Raw genomic sequence first — 23,804 nt, forward strand, 5'->3', positions numbered from 1 at the left:
TACATTGTAGATTGTCACTGAAGGCATCAAAACTATGAATGAACACATGTGGAGTTATGTACTTAACATAAAAAGCTGAAATAACTGAAAACATGTTTTATATTCAAGTTTCTTCAAAATAGCCACCCTTTGCTCTGGTTACTGCTTTGCACACTCTTGGCATTCTCTGGATGAGTTTCAAGAGGTAATCACCTGAAATGGTTTTAATTTCACAGGTGTGCTTGAAGCTCATCGAGAAAATGCCAAGAGTTTGCAAATCAGTAATCAGAGCAAAGGGTGGCTATTTTGAAGAAACTAGAATATAAAACATGTTTTCAGTTATTTCAACTTTTTTTTGTTAAGTACATAACTCCACATGTGTTCATTCATAGTTTTGATGCCTTCAGTGACAATCTACAATGTAAATAGTCATGAAAATAAAGAAAACATATTGAATGAGGAGTAGGTTTGTCCAAACTTTTGGCCTGTACTGTATATTAATAATATTAAATATATATGAACCTATTAATAAAATACAAATAAATTACATATTTAAAAAGTTTTCAATCATATCTCTATATAATGTACGCTGCACAGTAAGGAATTACGTACAGTAAAAAGTCAATATGTTATAATGAAATCATAAAAAAAACATTACAATTGAAGAATGTATGTTCTATATTACATAAATAGCCCAGGAATTGTACAATCAAACAAACTACTGCTAATAATCAAAGTATTGATGAGGTGTCTTCCTATCATGTCCCCAGGTTACTTTACAAGGCCATCGACTCCAACAGGGAGAACCTGGGGCCCATTTACAACTACCGTGTGGAGATCTCTATCTTCTTCATAATCTACATCATCATCATTGCCTTCTTCATGATGAACATATTCGTGGGTTTTGTGATCGTCACATTTCAGGAGCAAGGAGAGAAAGAGTACAAGAACTGCGAACTTGACAAAAACCAGGTCAGTGGAGGCCAGCTTCTGTATTTAGTGTGTGTTTGCTTTTGGGTTTTTTCCTGTATGTATTGCAAAATTAACCCAAAAAATAATGTTATAGTGCATAGAATATCAGTTGAGCTCTCTATAAACTGACACTGCTGGGTTAGAATAAATGAACATGTGGTGTTGGTGTGCAGCGTCAGTGTGTGGAGTACGCCCTGAAGGCCCGTCCTCTGAGGAGGTACATCCCCAAGAACCCGTACCAGTACAAGTTCTGGTATGTGGTCAACTCTACCGGCTTTGAGTACATCATGTTTGTGCTCATCATGCTCAACACACTCTGCCTGGCGGTCCAGGTAAGACAAATGACTGTATTACCTCAACATTGTCAGCTATTTTTAAATTGAGTGTACAACTCACTTAAAGAAGCACTAAGTAACTTTTCAACCTTCATAAAATATTTTCATAACTTTTGGAATGATACATCGACTTACAACAAGTTGAATGACACCTCTGTCATGCCTTGAGGGGGTCTGTATCGCTTTTACTGGCAGTTAACGACATTGAGGAGGGTGGCAGGACCCCTGCCACACAAAAAACTACAAATGCGCTGACTTGCTTTACGGCATAAAAAGACTGAAGTCGATGTGAACGCCTTTGTGCTGCCAGAAAACTAAAAGAAGAAGAAGAAGAAGAGCGCCCATGTGCAATTACTGCTGATGAGCAGCCTGTTTGGATGGACTGTGATGCAAAAATATACTGTATACGCTAGCTTATATGCTAGAGTACACACAGATGCTAAATCATATTAACTTGATTAGATACATCTTTGGAATGCATATTATGCATTCATCACTAATGATGTACTGTATATGCTTGTTAGAGCTGTGTTAGTTCCACTTCTTTGCATCTTCTGTTTCTGTGGCTGCATTTGTCTCCTAATAACAACTGTTAATTTAGTGGAAAATGTAAAAATTTAAATATAACTAGTTGAATAAGTATCATATATATTTTTTCTTCTTTTTTTTATTGCTGAAACTAGCACTACGGCCAGTCGGCACTCTTTAACTACGTCATGGACATCCTCAACATGGTCTTCACGGCTGTTTTCACTGTGGAAATGGTTCTCAAGCTCATTGCTTTTAAACCCAGGGTGAGTCAGACACATTAACTCACAAATACAGTGGAACCTGCTTATTTTAACACCTGTTGGACGTACAGTTGGCAGTTGTCGATAATAACAAAATTTAAATCGATTAATTGGCTTGAATCTAAAACCTGTGGTATAAGTGGTTTGATCCAGGCAGTAATGCAGCGTGTTTACTTGTGCAAAGCTGGACAGCCAGTTGACATCTAAATGTCCTCCAATAAGCACACAAGGTTGTTGTTTTTTCTTCTATTTTAGTCAAATCATTTACAAAATGTTAATATTGTAGGCTAAAGGCTACTAGGAGCTAGCAACTACATAACAGTTAAGCACACAATAGCATGCAAGCTAGACATATGTAATAAATGTCCTTAATAAAAAAATATTGCAGTCTAAAACAGCACATTTGTCAATACAAACATGTATCAAATAATTAGAGTTGCATTTTACTTAAACATACAATTTCTCCGAGGCAGAAGCGTATCAGCAAGTATCCAGTAACAAACGTGTCCGCATCATTTCGCTTATTGCGTCATGAGCTTAAATTAATGAATTGTTGTGGCCACTAGGTGTCGCCAAAAACATTCGCCTCTCCACTTCAACTTAAAGACACAATAAATGAATTCCAGGCGGTTAATAATAGATTTGCATTTTTCATACCTCCCATTATTCTCTGTTTGACTAATTTCACTTGATCCAACCTTTTCTAACATTCCACACTACAAAATTATATAAGTGTGTCTGATTCCTGCTAATATTGTATTGTATCTGTATCGGTATCAGCCAATAATCAAGGCTCTAATATCAGTATTGAGTTGTTTATAATCGACGTTTTGGCGAAAGAAGCGGGACCGGCTTAAGTGGATTCTACTGTAAAACAATTTTAAGTACTGTACTATAGCCCGCTGCACCCTCTAAACACAAAATGAAACAAAGTTTGCATCAAAACAATGACAATTTGCTCTGTAACATATAACACAAAATTTAATTTAATACATTTAACTACATGGCATATTTTCACTTGCATTGCATTGCTTTTTGAAAAATTATATTAAAATAAAGTAGCCCCAGTGTACTTCCTGTTTTCTGTACTGTATGTGGCCATTATGAAACCTGTTTTGAATTTACTGATGTACAGTAGTTACATAAAAATGTCTGTGTAATGTTTTGTTTTTTACCCTCGACTGCCTGCCCATCAGCTCTTTGTTGCCAAGAAGAACAGGATGCTAGTAAGAGCGTGTGGGATGCAGTGCAGACATTTTCCCAAATGCATGCAATATTAATATTAGTAGTTTGGTGCAGCCAACTACGTAAGCTGGGTCAAATGCAGTTCAGCTCAAGTAGAAAGTGGTGTGCTTTATGTCTTGGAAAAATTATAAAAACTTACTTTGAGCTGTAATATTAGACTTATGGGTATATTAACTCTCAAGAGTCCACAACCTCGTATCCAGGGTATACGCCTGCGCAGCATGATAGGTGGCGTAGTATGATGACGCATCAGTTGTATGCACTTTGGGTGCAGTGAAAGCGAAAGTAAAGCTAACAAATAAACAAGACAACTATTTTCTATTGATGGAGAGAAGATCTTCATGAATCATTTAAAACAGGGGTGTCAAACTAATTTTAGAACGGGGGCCACATGGACAAAAATCTACTCCCATGTAGGCCAGACTGGTAAAATCACAGCACGATAACTTAAAAATAAAGACAACTTCAGATTGTTTTCTTTGTTTAAAAATAGAACAAGCACATTCTGAAATTGTAGAAATCATAATGTTGTTGGGGGGGTTTTACACTTACATGTTGCGGTTAATAGTATTCTACCTTTATTTGTCGTTATTTATATTTTCTGAATAAATTATATGATAATGTTCATCAGTCAACTCATTGGTGTTCATTTTTAATCTATCAAGATAAAAAATGTTTATCAAAATCAAATTACAGGCTGTTATTTATGTAGTTTGATCATTTTCCTTGACTGATATTATTTATTTATTTATCATTTATATACTATTTATTTATTTTGTACATATGTAGCATCATCTACAAAGATACAAAGAATTGCTATTGTGACATCCAGCGGACACATTTAAAACAGCGGTTTCTTTCATTCAAAAATGTCAGGTTAATTTTTATACTTAGCAAACTCATCCCGCGGGCCGGTGCGCGGGCCGTACGTTTGACACCCCTGATTTAAAGCATGTACGGGTGTTTTGTTTCATAAGAAGGATTGGTAAGCCCACACTGATGTGAATTATGTTATTTTAAGCTTTCTTGAGGTGGAAAAATTATGAGGGGGCTGTGACACCTTTTTTTTTTTTTTTACATAGTAATTGGTACATTATTATTATTATAATTCACCACATATTTCATCACATGTACTTTGTTTTTCGTAAAATTTGTACATGTTTTTTTAATGATACATTTTATAATTTCATTTTCAGTTTTAAGTTTTGTGTTAAATCCCAACAGAGGCAAAATAAACAGATCTTTAGGGTGAAATATAAAGGTAATCACAACAGTACGCAAAAGCGCTTGCTTATACCCTGGACTCCTAAGAGTTAACATACAGTAAGTTGTACCTTATGGATGTATTTATGACGGTTCACCATATAGTATGTGTGAGCGCAAATAAAGAATTAATGTTTCTGCTGGTCTTGCATCCAACACGACGACCGTGCACTCAACCTCACTCAGGGCTATTTCGGAGACGCCTGGAATGTGTTTGACGCCCTGGTTGTGATTGGCAGCATAGTAGACATTGTTCTGAGCGAGATCGATGTAAGTAAAAGTCGGTTTTCAACTGGCCGTCGCTCTCTTCTGCCCTTTTCCTGTTTTTCAGCCAGTGCGACTCGCTCCATCTTTGCCTTGTTATCTGATTACTTCTAATGCTTGTTCTCTATTTCTTGTCCTCAACTCATCCTCCCACGTCATGTTTGGAATTGTTTCTCCCTTCCCTTTGCATCTTCACTTTGTGCACTGACTGCAGCACTATTTCGCTGATGCTTGGAACACGTTTGATGCCTTAATTGTCGTCGGTAGCGTTGTTGATATCGCTATCACTGAAGTGAATGTAAGTACGACTTAACTCTTGACATCCTAGTCAAACTGAAGCTTTATGAGACATTTACAGTTACAGTTGTTGAATACTCATGCTCCACATCCCAAAAACATTTAAATTATGTTAGTTGGAGATTTAAATTTGTAAATGTTGGTTTGTCTATGTGTCCTCTGATTGACTAATGCTTGAACCATGTGGAACGCCACAAAATGGGAAACGCTCTTGAAAGAATGGCATCTCATCTAAAGCTTCACTTTGACTTTGTGCTGTTGTTCTATTTTTTTCTATTCTACTGTGCTTTGTTACTGCCTTGTCGCTGCTTCTCTATGTCTTCTTCAGTGGAATGTGTTGCCCGATGATGATGACATCTCTTTGGTCAAAAGGGAATGTTTTCTTGATTAATGTGGTTCTCTAATTACTTGTACTCTTGTTTATTTTGTTTCCATAGAAACTTGTTGAGGCAAGTATGACAATGACAGTTGTTTTTTGTGTTTACCCTATTGTTGTTCACAACAACTTTATCGTCATAATAACAGCTAAATTAGTTTTTAACTTGGGCCTTTTTTTTTTAAAGGTCAGCGAGTCATTTCAAATATATGTTTTGCTTCATACACAAATACAGTACAAGTAATAAATACATTTGAGTATTAGGGCAACATTGAAACAGAAAACTTGCACATTTATGAGATTAATATTGTAATGTTTGTTTTTTGGAAAAGGTTTTATTGTTTTAAGAGTGAAGTCATTATTTTAACTAAGTATAAAAATTCCCACACAAACTAAACATAACATTACATTTTCCCTGTAATGTTATAACTGTATTCTCATAAAACTAAGATATTTTTCCCTATGTAATACTATGACCTAAGTCTTAAAAAAATGTAAAATAACAACTGTTTTCATAAAATTCAGATTTTCTTTTCTGGAATTATGTCACCTTTAAAAAAAATTAATATCATTTCTCATAAGATTAGGATTTTTTTTAACTGGACTTTTATGACTCTGATAATTTCATGATATTATTTCCCTTTGTAAAATTATTTTCCCTTTGTATTATTACTGTTTTTTTTCTCATAAAAAATAGTTTTTATTCCCCCTGTAATATTCCAAAAGTATTCTTATAAATTTACAGTACGTTTTTTGTCCTGAAATAATACTATGACTATTTTAATGTATTTTTCTAATTAAATAATTTTTCCCCAGTATTGTTAGTCTTTATTTCATATAGATTACCATTTTCACTGTAATAATACAACTTTTTGCTATGTAAAAAAAGGTAATGTTGCAATTTTATGCTCTCAAAATGTTTATATTTTTCACCAATATTATTAACATTATACATGCAATTTTTTTTTTTTTAACCGTCTGTAATATAACAACCTTATTTCTCCTAAAATTAAGATTATGATTGTTTTCATTTGTAATATTTTGACTTTATTTTCATAAAACATAGAAAAGTAATATTACACATTTCCTCTTAAAAGTATAGTATATTAAACTTTACACTCATATATTTTTTTTCAGTGTAGCCCTAATATTCTTAAAATAAATTATGCGTAAAAAGAGCAAATGCGTTTTAAGTGTGTGGGTTTCAGGCCCCCGTGAGACGATTTAGGTGAAGGTGTAACCCCCGCCTGCTCGGAGTGCTCCTGTCTGAGCTGCAGTGCTGTTTTTCTGGAGACTTACAATATTTCATGCCATGTTCTGTGTGTCTGCATGAGTTTTGAATGAAGCGATAGCTAACTTATTGTCATGCATGTACAGTTGTGTGTTATAGGCCTTGTTGTGGGTGTTAATTTCACAAGAAAACGAACAATGTTCCTTGTGAGGGAATTTTTTACTATACCATACGTTTTTCTCTGGTTTGCATTGCATGTGGCTATTTTGGATTGTGGGTGTGGCCTGTGGACTAAGCGGTCATGTCAAATGGCCGATCTACATTACAGTATATTTTAAAACCATGCATGATGGACCCTTGGAAGTCAAACACAATCCCTTTCAGGATCACAGTGCACTTCATCTGTTCTAAGGCTTAAACCAGGGGTGTCAAACCTATGGCAGGTTTTATCCAGCCCGTGTGAAGAATTTGCCAAGTATTAAAATGAGCTGCATTTTTTTTTTGAATGAAAGAAACTGCTGTTCTAAGTGTGTCCACTGGATGTCACAATAGCAATTCTGTTAGGACTAGCAAGAGGTACAAAGTTAAGCGTGGCTGCGGCTCCTCTCCCTCGACCCAAATGAAACTTAAAACCTGCCGTTTTATGTCTTCTGCTTCGAACACATTGTAATTTGGCACCTTTATTCCCCCATATAATGTCTCTGTCAAAAACGAGAAAACTTAACCCATTTGAATAGTTTTTACCTCCGTTTCTTACGGTTTGTTGAGTTAGCACTGTGTTGACACATGGACATGACAAAGGAGGTATTTGATACCTAGAAGAGTTTACATGTTGTGTTTTTTGCTCAATCCCAGAAAGACTGTGACTTAAAGTTTAATACTGGCTTTGTAGATACACTGAGACTAAGTCTAAGCTCAATGTGTTTTTGAAACTGCACCAATTTCCTCAGAATTTTCAACAAACTTGAAGTGTTTTGTCCAGAGGATTAATTGTGATTTGTAAATGTTCAGAATGTGCTTGTTCTATTTTTGGCCAAAGTAAAACAAAGAAAACAACCTGGAGTTGTCTTTATTTTTAAGTTATCATGCCATGATTTTACCATTCCGGCCCACTTGAGAATAGATTTTCCTCCATGCGGCCCCTGAGCTAAAATGAGTTTGACACCCCTGGCTTAAACTTTCTCCAAGATAAATTGTAAAGGTTGTGTTTTTACAACATTTAACACAATATTGTACATAAATGGTTCTAGTTCCGTGGGCCCACAGTATTTATCCTAGTTACTTGTCTTCACGTATTCTCGTCCTGACTTGTTGTTTGATTGTCACGTCTCCAAATGCATGCTGGATGCGTGAGCCGACATCATTAGCTAACATCTTTTCCATGTCCCGCCATTTCCCAGATGGCCCTTGGCCACCCGCTCCATGTCCCCCCGGTCAGTTGTGTTTTTCCACCGAGTCTTGCTGTGCTGCTTGTCCTCACTCTCTCTCTTTCTCCCGAGCTCTCTCTCTTGCTCGCCCTCTCATTTGACCTCCAGACAGAATGGCCTTGAGCTCAAGAGCTGCTTGCAAAATGTTAAGTCCGCTTGAGTGAAGCTCAGTCTGCGTTAAAAGCTGACATTCATTAAGTTAAGTGCAGGGCTTAGTCTAGGACAGGGGTCACCAACGTGGTGCCCGCGGGCACCAGGTCGCCCGTAAGGACCAGATGAGTCGCCCGCAGGCCTGTTCTAAAAAATAAATACAAAATTAAATTTTTTATTTATTTATTTTTTTTTTTTAAATTAAATCTACATAGAAAAAACACAAGATACACTTTCAATCAGTGCATCAACCCAAACAACCTCCCCCATGCACACTCATCCACACCCACTCACACAAAAGGGGTTATTTCTTTCTGCTACCAATATTCTGGTTCCCACAACATAGACAACCCATCTGCAAGGGACACAGTCCCTGAAGCACACATGATTGTATAGGCTGCTGGTCCACTAACATTTTCATTAATTACTATTTTTTATGTAATTATTTTTATATTGTTTTACTTTCTTTTTTATCCAAGAAAATGTTTTTTATTTATTTATCTTATTTTATTTTATTTTTTAAAAAAGGGCCTTATCTTCAACAGACCAGGTTGTCAATGAAATTAGATTTGTTTAAAGGTTTTTTTAAACCAGGCCCAGTCCAGATAATGTCCAAGTCGGACTCAGCAACACACACCTTCATTCATGTACACAGAAAAAAAATTAGGGAACACAATAGATTGCATATAATTTATAAACAAAATTACATTTTCAAAATAAGCATTTATGTACAGTCCAGATTATGTCCAGGTCACTCAAATTAGGGAACACAACAACAGATATCATATAATCTATAAACATAATTATACTTTCAAAATAAGCCTTTGAGGACTTCTCATCTTTTTTTTAAATGTTTTTTGGCATCATTATCGTTTTCAACCATGTAACTTTCTAAAATTAGAAAATACTGAATAAATGTTTTAAAGAAAGTAATACTAAGTGAATATCTGTTTTTGGCCTTAAAAATAAACATTTTACCGAGTACTATAATTAAATTGACTAAATCATGATTGTCAATGAACTCTCCTAAAATAACAGAAACCACATTAAGCTTCATAAACAAACCAATCCTTAAACACATTTTTTCAACTTCCACCCAAAACAAAGACACAATATGACAATACCAAAACAAATGCAGGGTGGATTCAGGCTCCTGACAACAAAATCGGCAATCATCTGACTCTGTCATATTCCATAATTTTAACATTTTCCCTGTGGGTAAGAAGTTATAAATAATTTTAATTTGAAAATAACGATTTTGCACATCGATAGTAGTTTTATAGATTAGTTTGAATATGGCATCCCATGGCAACGGGAAGTCAAAAAAGTCCTCCCATTTTCCATTTGTGTTGTATGAGGCAGCCTTCAAAGATTTCTTTATTAAATAAAAATTATATATTTTTCTATTTATTTTAGTTCCTTTTTGCCAACTAGAATTTCTTATTAGAGGTTTACAAAGTAATAATTTAGTAGTTCCATAATTAATTATTTGTTTCCATCTTTTCCCAATTACTCCAGTTAGTTGATAAAATGAAAAGCTTGAGCAAGCATCACCATACATAGCTCTAAATTCATCATACTTCATAATTTTACCATTCTCATTGATAATATCATTGACAAAAATGATTCCTCTTTCAAACATATTTTTCCAAAAGAAAGGCTTTCCATCTATTACAATATTAGAGTTCATCCATTTTAACTGCTGCAAAATATCGTCTCTTTTTTCTGGCACATAAAATTGAAAACACCACTATGAGTGGATTGTTTCCTTTATGAACCCCGCCATGTTTCCCAGCAGACTCTCTGGGAGGGGATCACTTGTAAAAAAGGATACAATTTCTTTTGATACAGTACATGTTTTTTGTTCAACAGGACATTTGTGTACCACTCAATGTTTAAATACATCTTTGGAACAATTGATGCTTTTAAAGACAGACACATAGCTTCAAGGTTGAGAAGTTTCCGGCCCTCATATTCATACTCTTTGTACAAAACCTTTCTTTTAATCTTTTCTGGTTTGCCGTTCCAGACAAAATCGAAGACCCTCCGCTCATAAATCTTAAAAAAGTTTTGTGATGGAGCTGGTAATGACAAAAACAAATAAATAAATTGAGGAATAATTAACAAGTTGGCAATAGACATTATACCATACAAGGTTAGGGATTTCCCTTTCCATAATTGCATAATTTTGTCCAGCTTTCTTAGTCGATTATCATAATTTACTGAGCCTAGATCTTCCAGATTTTCTGGGACAACAACACCAAGTATGTTAACTGGTCCATCTGTCCACAAAACAGGCACTTTGCATTCCATTCGAAAGGACGTTCCCTTTAGATCTCCGATCCTTAACATTTTACATTCATCATAATTAAGCTTAAGGCCAGATTGCTGTGAAAATATGTCCAAAAGATTAAGAAGGTTCCGCAAACAATGAGGAAAAATCTTATCTTTGTGAATCAGCCTTTTCTGACATGAACTTCATCAAGAACAAACACAGAACACGCCTCACTGATGCACATCTGCAAGACTCACTCAGAGTTGCAGTGTCAAGTTACACACCAGAGTACAACACACTAGTTAACAGCGTGCAATGCCAGGCTTCCCACTAACTGACAAAGAAACAGATAACAGATTTGGTGTCCAGTTCAAAGTGTGACATGATTTAAAAATTTGAGAGTTTACTTTTGTATTTTACATGAGTTATTATTTGTACAAACATGGTGCAAAGTAATTCATGATTTGTTAAAAAATGTTAGTGGCTAGCTAGTTAAAATGGGATATTGTGATTTTACAAGACTGTCTTAGAAGTGATCATTTGAAAATGTTAAATTTGAAAAATGTGCACTTAGAGAAAATATAAAAATAAAGTGTTGCATATTGATATTTATCTGTTTCTATATATATTTATTGTGAGAAATCATTAAGATGATCAGTGTTTCCACAAAGATAAACATCATTAATTATTAATAATAACAGAGTTAAAGGTAAATTGAGCAAATTGGCTACTTCTGGCAATTTATTTAAGTGTGTATCTAACTGGTAGCCCTTCGCATTAATCAGTACCCAAGAAGTAGCCCTTGGTTTCAAAAAGGTTGGTGACCCCTGGTCTAGGACGTACTAAGGCACGTACAGGTACACCTGTTCAATCTAATGAGCACATTCCTCGCCGTGGACGCCAATGAAATCGTCTTTGCATCAGTCTGAGAATTTGACTTCTTCATACAGTGGATGTCTCTTGCTTGTACAGGTGTTCCTAATGTAGTGCCTCGTTACAAAGAAAAGGCGATCATTTAAATTGCACCAAAAAAGAGCTGACTTTGAGGTTCTTTGTTGATCGTGTAATTGTCTTTGTGTTTTGTCCTGTCTTCCTGTAGTGAGCTCTTAAAGCTCACAGTGGAGCTCAGGTGTGTAGACCCCAGTCAGGTGCATGAATACCTCAGCAGATCCTCACTTACCCCCGCCTACATTTTTGCTCCGACAAGTTTATCCCAGTTCCTCTTCCTACTCTCCAGCCCCAAGTTCTATTCGCCTTCTTCTTTCCCCTTCTGTCGTCTGTCAGTGTGGCAACCCCCCATCCCCCGCCCCCTCCCACACACACACACACACACACACACACACACACACACACACACACGCCTGCCTCTCCATGGCAGACTCGCTGCAAGGCACATGCATGACTTTGCTGCATACTTTGCTGCATTGCTGATTCACTCCTTGTCATTTCGACGTCCTATGTGTGTGTTTGTGTGTGTGTGTGTGGGTGTGTGTGTGTGTGTGTGTGCGTGTGTGCGTGTGACATGCGATGCATGCTCTTTGGATGCCTTGGCCAGGATTAGCTAAAGAACCTCCTCAAGCTAAACGACACTTGAATTGTTTTGTTTTGGAAGGATTTGAATGAAGCCACGTCTGTCTGGAGGGTTTGACTAATATTAACTACTATTATAACCACTTTTCCTTGTATTGTTATTCTGCACCCGCTGAATACTTCCTGTTTATGGCATAATTTGCATAACAATGACTGGGTATGTGTGTGGCCTGTGTGAGTAAATCTTTTTTTTTCTTTCTCACAACAATCATAACAGCCCATTCCATTTATGATGGTTTAAATTAAATGCATTCGGTTCATGAAATGTATCTACGGAGCTCTCATTTGCCTTAATGTTAGTTACACCTGTACATTAATAAGGAGATTCAATATAAGAGAACCAGTTTCGTCATTGCAAAATATAAGAATGCCCCTGTTTTTAACTCACACTGTCAAAGAGGTACAAGTTTAACTATAGGTTTGTGAAACTGACATTTTGATGACCCTATATTGCTACAAACAGTACAATAAACAAGGAAAAATATTACAGCACGCTTAACACTCATATTATAGCATTTTACTAATATTTTAATGATGTGGTCTCACAAGTGTGTTGTCCAAAACCTAGCCTTGATGCTGCAAATTAGATAATTTCAAAGCACTTTTTGGAAATGGGAATACACCATTTTAAGTGTCTGTAGCTTTAAAGAGGCACTTTTTTGTACTTTGTCCACTTTTTAAATAAATACTGTAACGCTGTACTTGCCCATAGGTGTCATATTTTACGTACAACAACATAACATTAATGAGTGAGACAGGAAGAAAAACAGGAGCATGTGTGTACTAAAGTGCTAACATTACTCTAACATTTTACCGGCAACATCATGGCAGGTATTGGCTAAAGAAAAACAAGGTAGATGGGCTTGATTTTGGGATATGTAGCAAAGCCTTTTTTAAAAATCCTATAGAAAGTGTTTTGTGTGTGTTTACATAGTATACTGTGTATGCAGTCTTATCTAGCTAGCTTGACGTCAACCCTTCTTCTTCATGTCCATATCTGTCCTGACGTCATAAGCGAGCATTTATGCGCCTCTTCTCTCAAAGGTGGAGTTAACAAGTGAGCGAAATGATAGATTTTTCTCACATTTGGTGCCCATAAACATGCTCTATAGACACATTACCGTTATAACATCCTCAAAAAGACAATTTTGCAAAATAGGCGACTTTTAAATGAACACCTCTTTGACAGTTTCATTATCGTCATATCTCTTCTTTTTTTTTTAACCATCTCTTGTATTGAATCTTGTTTTTGTGCAGGTGAGTTTTCCTGACTAGGAATCAACAAGTAAACGTTTCAGCATACATAAAAAAAATAAAAATCTGGACAGTAATTCATCATATCTGAACCCTTATAGTCCCACTGGGTGTGTTCGTTCCAGCTGGGTGATAAAGTTGTGTCCCAGTTTTCAGTTCTCAGTGAGCCCATGTTGTTTGTCAGTGTGACCTGCACTGCTTCTGTCCCACTTTGAGCTGTCTTCCATAGTGCTTCCAGAATGTGGTCTGTCCTATCATCTTAAGTCTGAGGCTAGTAGTGACTCTGTTCTGTCTCTGTCATATGAAACATATTTGGTCCTTAGTGTTCGGTTATTAGTGTGTGGGACCTTCAGGCTCTGAATAAGTCATTAATTCAGGTTTTTGATTTTAAAGCCAACAGAGACTCCTCAGGTGGATGAACAGGGGGTAAGATGCTCCACCCCAACCCTCTTCTCGTCTTAGGGCCATGCCATCATATTTATCTTTTACCTTCTCATTCTAAGGTTTCCATTCGCTATATTTTGATTTCTCCCTTCTCGTTTGCTCATGTATCCTCATGGCTTTATTTCTAAAGTTTTGGATTGTTCTATAAGGTGTGTCACTCAAACGTGGCGCCATGTTTTTCCCAGAGAGGTGTGGGCTGGTTTTAGGCGCCAACCTCTCCCGTTTGTAGTGTTGACACTGCTACATGGGGGTAGTGGCCCATGGATACCTTCCCCATACCCCCTATTCCTGGGAGAAGGTCACCTCTATCTAACCTGTCAACCTCCCGGCCGGCCCGTTTCGGGTTGGTCCCACTGTGACTCCGCATGCAGTGACTCTGGAGTGAGGGTGCCATGCTTGTGCAGATGTTTCCTGTCAAGTATGGCAAGGTTTTTCTCCATCATGCTTGCTTCCTTGCCTCCTCTCCTTGTAGGTCAATGACACCTCTCCTGACCGTGCTTTGGACCTGGACCGACAGAAACATATGAGCTGCATTGCCACAGTTCCATTCAGCGGTACAGTTCAGTTTTGGAAAAGTAAACACTGATCTGGCTTGCGTTTCCATTATAAACGCCACTGTGAAAAAAAAGAGTAACAAATATATCTGACTTTACTGTGTCGTAGCTCCACTCTCGCACTAAAATAAGATACAGCAGGAGAGTTTCATACCTCCAAAGTAGGTATTAGGTAGTGTTTTGGTAAGATCAACATCTCAGAAATACACAAAAGTAAGCATACCCAAACTGTACTGATTGATAGAAAATGAATGCACATACGATATATGGTAACTGCTCTAGTAATACACGAGGCGTTTGTTTCGGTGTTTCTTAACCATAGGGCCCATTGTTGGGCCGCAAACGCATCCTAGAGGCCCTCCAAAAAATATCTGTTTCTCAGCTGTGGTCCTTATGGGCCGCAGCGGTACTTAGTTGTAATACACTTTTCCACCAGTGGTGGCAGTAATGACAATATCAAACAAACAGAAGAAGTCTGGAACTAAAGTCATAGAGAAGTGTTTTAAGCGCAAAAGTATGACTAAAGTGGTGGTGTAGGTGTATTTTCAATTGATGGTTCAGTTAGAAACATATACATTATTAATTCAGTTTATTTATTTTAGCAAAACATGATTGTATGTAAATGCATTTTTGTCATTTTTTTTTGGGTCCCTTCTTATGGTGTATATTTCATTAGTACTTATTTTTCTAATCAGCCTGACCTAAGCGTAAGGTTTATGTGGTGAGTAGATAATAATCTTTGTGATTAACACATATCATTTGACAAGGTTGTAAACTGTAAGTAGGTTAGATAAAATTGTTAAATACGATTAAAATCAATAGTAAGATACTAACTCGGTGTTAATGTCAGAGTGGGCCCGAGGCCCCTCTGTAGTGGAAAAGTTGGGCCCCGAGGTCAAAATGGTGAAGAACCCCTGGTTTACAAGAACAGCAAAGAGGAAGGGACAGTCAATGAAAGGCAATAATTAGAGAGTGTAATCGTCAAAATGTCAAAACTCATATATAACTTTTTTGTTTTAAACTTTGGTAATGATTTGAGTGCTTGTCTTTTGTACAACACAACAGCAACAGAACCAATGTTGTAATAGCGCCAAGGAGCAAATTGCTCCGTAGCATAGCACAGTTCATCGCACACATTACGACAAGTTTAGGACGAATATGAAAATGTCATATTATGGTCATTGTCACCAAAATTATCACATTATAATTATTATCAGAGTATTGTTGAATGTGCTCAACAAGTACTCACACACTTACAACCAGGTTGTATTTTTTTTAAAATAACTACATAGCCACATCATATACTTTCTTGGCAGAAGAAACATGTTATATAATAAAATGGTTCTGGCTACTTATTAGACAAACTATTTTGATTGAGTGTTTAAAGGCCTACTGAAACCCACTACTACCGACCACGCAGTCTGATAGTTTATATATCAATGATGAAATCTTAACATTGCAACACATGCCAATACGGCCGGGTTAACTTATAAAGTGCAATTTTAAATTTCCCGCTAAACTTCCGGTTGAAAATGTCTATGTATGATGACGTATGCGCGTGACATCAATCGTTGAAACGGGAAGTATGCGGACACATTGAATCCTATACAAAAAACTCTGTTTTCATTTCAAAATTCCACAGTATTCTGGACATCTGTGTTGGTGAATCTTTTGCAATTTGTTTAATAACAATGGAGACTGCAAAGAAGAAAGTTGTAGGTGGGATTGGTGTATTAGCGGCGGACTAGAGCAACACGACCAGGAGGACAGAGATGGATAGCAGACGCGCTAGCCGCCTAACTCACCTTAACTTCCTCCGTCTCGCCGACCGCATCTGTGATCGGGTGAAGTCCTTCGTCGCACCGTCGATCGCTGGAACGCAGGTGAGCACGGGTGTTGATGAGCAGATGAGGGCTGGCTGGCGTAGGTGGATACCTAATGTTTTTAGCATAGCTCTGTGATGTCCGGTTGCTAAGTTAGCTTCAATTGTTAACCTTCGCCAGGCTGGAAAGCATTAACCGTGTAGTTACATGTCCATGGTTTAATAGTATTGTTGATCTTCTGTCTATCCTTCCAGTCAGGGATTTATTTATTTTGTTTCTATCTGCATTTGAGCCCGATGCTATCACGTTAGCTCAGTAGCTAAAGAGCTTTGCCGATGTATTGTCGTGGAGATAAAAGTCACTGTGAATGTCCATTTCGCGTTCTCGACTCTCATTTTCAAGAGGATATAGTATCCGAGGTGGTTTAAAATACAAATCCGTGATCCACAATAGAAAAAGGAGAGAGTGTGGAATCCAATGAGCCAGCTTGTACCTAAGTTACGGTCAGAGCGAAAAAAGATATGTCTTGCACTGCATTCTAGTTCTTCACTCTAACGTTCCTCATCCACAAATCTTTCATCCTCGCTCAAATTATCAATCAATCAATCAATCAATGTTTATTTATATAGCCCTAAATCACAAGTGTCTCAAAGGGCTGTACAAGCCACAACGACATCCTCGGTACAGAGCCCACATACGGGCAAGGAAAACTCACCCCAGTGGGACGTCAATGTGAATGACTATGAGAAACCTTGGAGAGGTCCGCATATGTGGGTAACCCCCCCCTCTAGGGGAGACCGAAAGCAATGGATGTCGAGTGGGTCTGACATAATATTGTGAAAGTCCAACACATCAGCGAAAGTCCAGTCCATAGTGGGGCCAGCAGGAACCATCCCGAGTGGAGACGAGTCAGCAGCGTAGAGATGTCCCCATCTGATGAACAGGCTAGCGGTCCACCCCGGGTTTGGAGCAGAGTAGAAAAGAAAAGAAAAGAAACGGCAGATCAACTGGTCTAAAAAGGGAGTCTATTTAAAGGCTAGAGTATACAAATGAGTTTTAAGATGAGACTTAAATGCTTCTACTGAGGTAGCATCTCTAACTTTTACCGGGAGGGCATTCCATAGTATTGGAGCCCGAATAGAAAACGCTCTATAGCCCGCAGACTTTTTTTGGGCTCTGGGAATCACTAATAAGCCGGAGTTCTTTGAATGCAGATTTCTTGCCGGGACATATGGTACAATACAATCGGCAAGATAGGCAGGAGCTTGACGGTGTAGTATTTTATACGTAAGTAGTAAAACCTTAAAGTCGCATCTTAGGTGCACAGGAAGCCAGTGCAAGTGAGCCAGTATAGGCGTAATATGATCAAACTTTCTTGTTTTTGTCAAAAGACTAGCAGCCGCATTTTGTACCATCTGTAATCTTTTAATGCTAGACATAGGGAGGCCCGAAAATAAAACGTTACAGTAATCGAGACGAGATGTAACGAACGCATGGATAATGATCTCAGCATCGCTTGTGGACAAAATGGGACGAATTTTAGCGATATTATGGAGATGAAAGAAGGCCGTTTTAGTAACACTCTTAATGTGTGACTCAAACGAGAGAGTTGGGTCGAAGATAATACCCAGATTCTTTACAGAGTCACCTTGTTTAATTGTTTGGTTGTCAAATGTTAAGGTGGTATTATTAAATAGATGTCGGTGTTGAGCAGGACCGATAATCAGCATTTCCGTTTTCTTAGTGTTGAGTTGCAAAAAGTTAGCGGACATCCATTGTTTAATTTCATTAAGACACGCCTCCAGCTGACTACAATCCGGCGTGTTGGTCAGCTTTAGGGGCATGTAGAGTTGGGTGTCATCAGCATAACAGTGAAAGCTAACACCGTATTTGCGTATGATGTCACCTAGCGGCAGCATGTAAATACTAAAGAGTGCAGGGCCAAGAACCGAACCCTGGGGAACTCTCACATTGTTATGGGAGACACACTGCATCCTGTCAGTAAGATAAGAGTTAAACCAAGACAAGGCTAAGTGTGTCATCCCAATACGCGTTTTGATACGCTCTAATAAAATATTTTGATCAACAGTATCGAAAGCGGCGCTAAGATCAAGAAGCAGCAACATAGATGAAGCATCAGAATCCATCGTTAGCAATAGATCATTAGTCATTTTTGCGAGGGCTGTCTCCGTAGAGTGATTTGCCCTGAAACCGGACTGAAAAGGTTCACAGAGATTGTTAGACGCTAAGTGTTCATTTAGCTGCTGTGCTACAATTTTTTCGAGGATTTTCGAGATAAACGGAAGGTGGGACACCGGCCGGTAGTTTACCAGGAGATCAGGATCGAGGTTAGGTCTTTTGAGTAGAAGATGAATAACCGCTTTTTTGAATGCTAGGGGAACAGTGCCAGAGGAAAGTGATAAGTTTATAATATTTAACACTGATGGACCTAGTAATACAAAAAGCTCCTTGATAAGTTTCCCAGGAATTGGGTCAAGTAAACATGTTGTTTGTTTTGTCCCATTTACACATTTTGACAATTCCTCCAATGTTATTTCATCAAAGAGAGAGAAACTATTTTGGAGGGCGGTATCCGTCGTATATACAGTCGTATCTGTGTTAATAGAACCCAGTTGTAGCTGAGATGCATTGTCTTTAATCTCTTTTCTAATGACTTCAATTTTCTTATTAAAGAAATTCATAAAGTCATCTGCTGAGTGGGTGGAGCTACTGGGAGAAGTCCCTTGTTGGGTTAGCGATGCTACTGTACTAAACAGAAATTTAGGATCATTTTTGTTGAGGTGGATGAGATTTGAGTAATATTTAGCTTTAGCTGAGGTAAGCATGCGTTTATAAGTTATTAAACTATCACACCATGCTTGATGGAAAACCTCAAGATTAGTCGCACGCCATTTGCGTTCCAGCTTTCTACATGATAATTTCTGGGCTTTAGTTTCTTCTGTAAACCATGGGGTACGCCTTTTAGGGGCCCTTTTTAGCTTTAGCGGTGCTACAATATCAATATCAATTTGGGAATGGTGCCATTACCGAAGGCAGTAGGTCAGTAAGAGTCGTTGTTGTGGCAGCATTAATGTTGCGGCTGCTATAGTAGTTATTATTATTATTATTAGTTTGTTGACAATGAGTCAGAACTTCGAATTTTATAAGGTAATGATCGGACATTACTTTAGTGTACGGGAGTATCGTAACTTTAGAGGTGGTGACACCCCTGACAAGCACTAGATCTATCGTATTACCGTTGCGATGCGTGGGTTCATTTATTATTTGTGTAAGACCACAGCTATCAATTATAGTCTGGAGCGCCACGCATGGAGGGTCCGATGGGGTATTCATATGGATATTAAAGTCCCCCATTATGATTATATTGTCGGCGTGCGTCACTAGATCAGCAACAAACTCTGAGAATTCACTGATGAAGTCCGAATAGGGCCCAGGGGGGCGGTAGATAACAGCCAGGTGGAGAGGCAGCGGTGTGACAAACCTCAAAGTGAGCACCTCAAACGAGTTATATTTATTATTTAGGTTAGGTGTAAGATTATAGTTTTCATTGTATATTAGTGCGACACCCCCTCCCCTTTTAAGAGGTCGGGCAACATGTGTATTGGTATAGCCAGGAGGAGAAGACTCATTTAGCGCAAAAAAATCGTCTGGTTTGAGCCAGGTCTCGGCGAGACCAACGACGTCAAGTTTGTTGTCTCTAATGACTTCATTAACTAATAACGTTTTGGAAGATAATGATCTTATGTTTAAAAAGCCCATATTATAGGTAGTGGGCTGTTTTGAGGATTGTTTGTTGAAATTATCCGAAGTAGCAATATTAATAATGTTGCGTTTATTATGCGTATTGCACTTTAAATAGTTTCGACCATATCTAGGAATTGATACGACGGGGATATTCAGATTGTTTGCTTGATGTTGCGATAAACTGAACGCATCATAGTTAGCTACCTCAGTACAATGTATGTCTGCCTCTGACACGGTCACAAAAGAAAAAACATTATGTGAGTTGTGTTTTATTCTAAGAGAATTGCTATGTGTGCAGGGATTATCCAGCCTGACGCCGGCTAGTTCTAGTTTAAATGGCTTCTTACCCGGAGACTCCACGCTTCTTTGGTTAGCTTTTCTCTTTGTTGTTAGCCCAGCTCGGCATCCCCGCTTCTGCTTCCGCTCGCACCGCTTATGTCGTCTCCATTGGCGGTCACCGCTAGCACTTGACTCCGCTGCTACAAAGGCCGCTCGATGTAGCCCACGAAGTATTCCCATGCTAGCGAGGAGGTCCACCGTACATGCATCTTTCAGTCTATAACGACCCGATCCATCCACATCCAGAATTGTCTGTCGGTCGTATGTGATCACAGAGTGTTCACGCTTTGAGCCAGCCATGAAATTGACAAATTAATGGGGTAATCGTCGCTTTCTCGGTCTGAATCGCTCTAGCTGCATTGAAAACAATAGGAAAATGTGAGGAGCCTTTCAACTGTTGACGTCACGCTACTTCCGGTACATGCAAGGCTTTTTTTTATCAACGACCAAAAGTTGCAACTTTATCGTCGATGTTCTCTACTAAATCCTTTCAGCAAAAACATGGCAATATCGCGAAATGATCAAGTATGACAAATTGAATGGATCTGCTATCCCGTTTAAATAAAAAAAATTCATTTCAGTAGGCCTTTGAATATGTTTATCTTGGTCCGTTTTAGTATTTTTTTTTATGATGAAGACAAAAGCGCGTATTGGGTGCGTCACACCCGGTTTATGTGACGTCACGCAAATTCACTTCCTGTTGTCATATTGCTTTGAGAGCAGAGTCTGTACATTTATTGTGCACAAATAAATATCTTAGTTGCTCAGACAGTAATGTGTTTATACAAGTTTAGATTTGGGAATGTGTTTTTTTAATGGAGAAAGACATTAATGCCTCTTGTTTTCATGTTATCATTTATGGGAACTAGCACTAGCTTGCTTCTCCAATTAATGTACCGTACCGGTTGATGAGTTTATCAAAATGTCAAGTGTTATCAATCACGGTTTTATGATCATTTTAACTTTACACGGTAATAATAACCTTACTGCGGTTAATCAATATACTGTGTATAATTACATCTATATATACAACTTTCTCACAGGCAGCCAACATTTTAAAGCACATACAGAACTACTGCCATCTTGTGGATTTAATTTTCAATTACTTCAGGAAGTTGCCTACAGCTACACCTGTTTATATTTTTCTGACCCGGTTCGAATCAAAGACCCCGGCGGTTATTTACTTTTGTAGATCACACACCCGGTGACCATAGTTCACTGAGTAGAGGTGTTCAGCGACACATTTACAGTAATTAGAATGCTTACAAGTGTACATTTTCCTCCTCTATGTCGATGCAGCCCGTGTGTCTCTGCTCCAGAGTTCAGAATGACTCATTCCAGTCCAGCACAGTTCAGGGATTGGGTGTGCAATACCATAGCGCCGCTTGCTTCTGACTTGGGAATGTTTCTTCCCAGAACACGGAGGACAGCGCCCGCATCTCCATCACCTTCTTCCGTCTCTTCCGGGTCATGCGACTCGTCAAGCTGCTCAGCCGAGGGGAGGGCATCAGGACTCTTCTTTGGACCTTCATCAAATCCTTCCAGGTGAGATCTCGGATGGCTTGACAAACATTGTAATCAGATTAATTTGTATTTTAATACTCGCTTTATAGAATTGGTAGTTCATTTGTTGTATTTAAATATTCAGTTTACTGAATAATTTCTTCCTATAACTCTGAATGTCTTCTTATCTCTTTAAGGCCCTGCCGTACGTCGCTCTCCTGATAGCCATGCTGTTCTTCATCTATGCTGTCATCGGGATGCAGGTTGGTACTTAAACTTGATAACAACCTACAGTATTTGTTCCCCTCTCTGTCGTTGGACTAATGGAGCCAATCACGCTCTTCCAGGTCTTTGGGAAGATTGCAATGGTGGATGGCACACACATCAACCGAAACAACAACTTCCAGACCTTCCCTCAGGCCGTGCTCCTCCTCTTCAGGTGTGCCACCGGGGAGGCGTGGCAAGAGATCATGTTGGCCTGCATGCCGGGGAAGCTGTGTGACCCCGAGTCAGACTACAACCCCGGCGAGGAGATGACATGTGGCAGCGGATTTGCAATAATTTACTTCATTACTTTCTACATGCTGTGCGCCTTCTTGGTTCGTGCATCAAGCTTCAGTAGCATTCTTCATTCATAGTTTGACTTTTACTTGTCATCTTAAGCACACAGGTTGGCCACGTCGCATGTTTAGTGTGACCCTTGCAGTTCTTGTCCTCCTCCAGATTATCAACTTGTTTGTGGCCGTCATAATGGACAACTTTGACTATCTGACAAGAGATTGGTCCATTCTGGGCCCACACCATTTGGATGAATTCAAGAGAATTTGGTCAGAGTATGATCCAGAGGCCAAGTATGACTTTAATTAACATTCCCTTCCTGTCTGTTTGAAACAATTATTCAATAATTATCTCTTTTTTTTTATTCAGGGGAAGAATTAAGCATCTTGATGTGGTAACACTTCTTAGAAGAATACAGCCTCCTCTTGGCTTTGGCAAACTGTGTCCTCACCGAGTGGCTTGCAAGGTCTCCTTTTACTTCTGGTTTTGTATTCGAAGCTTCCGTTTTGTAGTATTTTTCAATAATTGGGGACGGCGTGGCGAAGTTGGTAGAGTGGCCGTGTCAGCAATCGGAGTGTTGCTGGTTACTGGGGTTCAATCCCCACCTTCTACCATCCTAGTCACGTCCGTTGTGTCCTTGGGCAAGACACTTCAACCTTGCTCCAAATGGCTGCTGGTTAGCGCCTTGCATGGCAGCTCCTGCCATCAGTGTGTGAATGTGTGTGTGAATGGGTGAATGTGGAAATACTGTCAAAGCGCTTTGAGTACCTTGAAGGTAGAAAAGCGCTATACAAGTATAACCCATTTATCATTTATTTATAATAAGAGTGTCCCGATACAACTTTGTCTCTTCTGGTACCATACTCATATTGGAGTATTGGCCGATACAGATATTGATCTGATACGATATCAGCAGGAATCCTACATACTTTTAATATTCCGTAGTGTGGAACGTTAGAAAATGTTTGATCAAGTTAAATTATTTAAACCGAGAACAATAGTAGGTATGAAAACCACTAACCTGTGCAGGGACCTCGCTGACGGTGTGAGGGTGAGGCGTGCTCTGTCTGTGGCCATAGTCTTGCGCCTGGTTGCGATCACAACCGGAGGCAGTGGGGTGGGTTCTATCTCAGAAGTGGAGGGAGTGGGGGACCCTCAGGTAGGCGCGGCCGGGGCAGTGAGTGGAATGGAGTGTGATGGAGTTGTTGTGTCCAGGATGGCTGCGGTTGTCATTGTGGCTGTGGCTGTTTGGTGTTCTCAGGGGATGCTTGTACACAAGTTAGGGTCTTTTAGCCAGGCTGTGTTTTTATACATTTGTTTTATTGCTTGATGCCAAATATTAACGAAGTTAAGACCGTCCAATTAGCGT

At 38.6% G+C, this 23,804-nt stretch overlaps 1 protein-coding gene across 7 annotated transcripts in view; it reads left to right on the forward strand.

Annotated features, from left to right (window-relative positions):
• cacna1da (calcium channel, voltage-dependent, L type, alpha 1D subunit, a) overlaps positions 1-23,804 on the forward strand; it is a 253,309-nt gene that overhangs the window by 199,809 nt on the left and 29,696 nt on the right. For 5 of the 7 annotated variants that reach the window (XM_062052679.1, XM_062052689.1, XM_062052698.1 and 2 more), the window contains 10 exons: positions 750-951; positions 1,125-1,283; positions 1,970-2,080; positions 5,064-5,147; positions 13,843-13,875; positions 21,791-21,919; positions 22,075-22,140; positions 22,225-22,476; positions 22,601-22,728; positions 22,805-22,901. In XM_062052679.1, the coding sequence (XP_061908663.1) occupies positions 750-951; positions 1,125-1,283; positions 1,970-2,080; positions 5,064-5,147; positions 13,843-13,875; positions 21,791-21,919; positions 22,075-22,140; positions 22,225-22,476; positions 22,601-22,728; positions 22,805-22,901 (1,261 nt within the window). The remainder of the gene's footprint in view (positions 1-749; positions 952-1,124; positions 1,284-1,969; positions 2,081-5,063; positions 5,148-13,842; positions 13,876-21,790; positions 21,920-22,074; positions 22,141-22,224; positions 22,477-22,600; positions 22,729-22,804; positions 22,902-23,804) is intronic. The other 2 variants (XM_062052706.1, XM_062052735.1) reach the window with 1 other exon arrangement.

The sequence above is a fragment of the Entelurus aequoreus genome, linkage group LG01 (genome assembly GCF_033978785.1).
Source record: "Entelurus aequoreus isolate RoL-2023_Sb linkage group LG01, RoL_Eaeq_v1.1, whole genome shotgun sequence".
Classification (NCBI taxonomy): Eukaryota; Metazoa; Chordata; class Actinopteri; order Syngnathiformes; family Syngnathidae; genus Entelurus; species Entelurus aequoreus.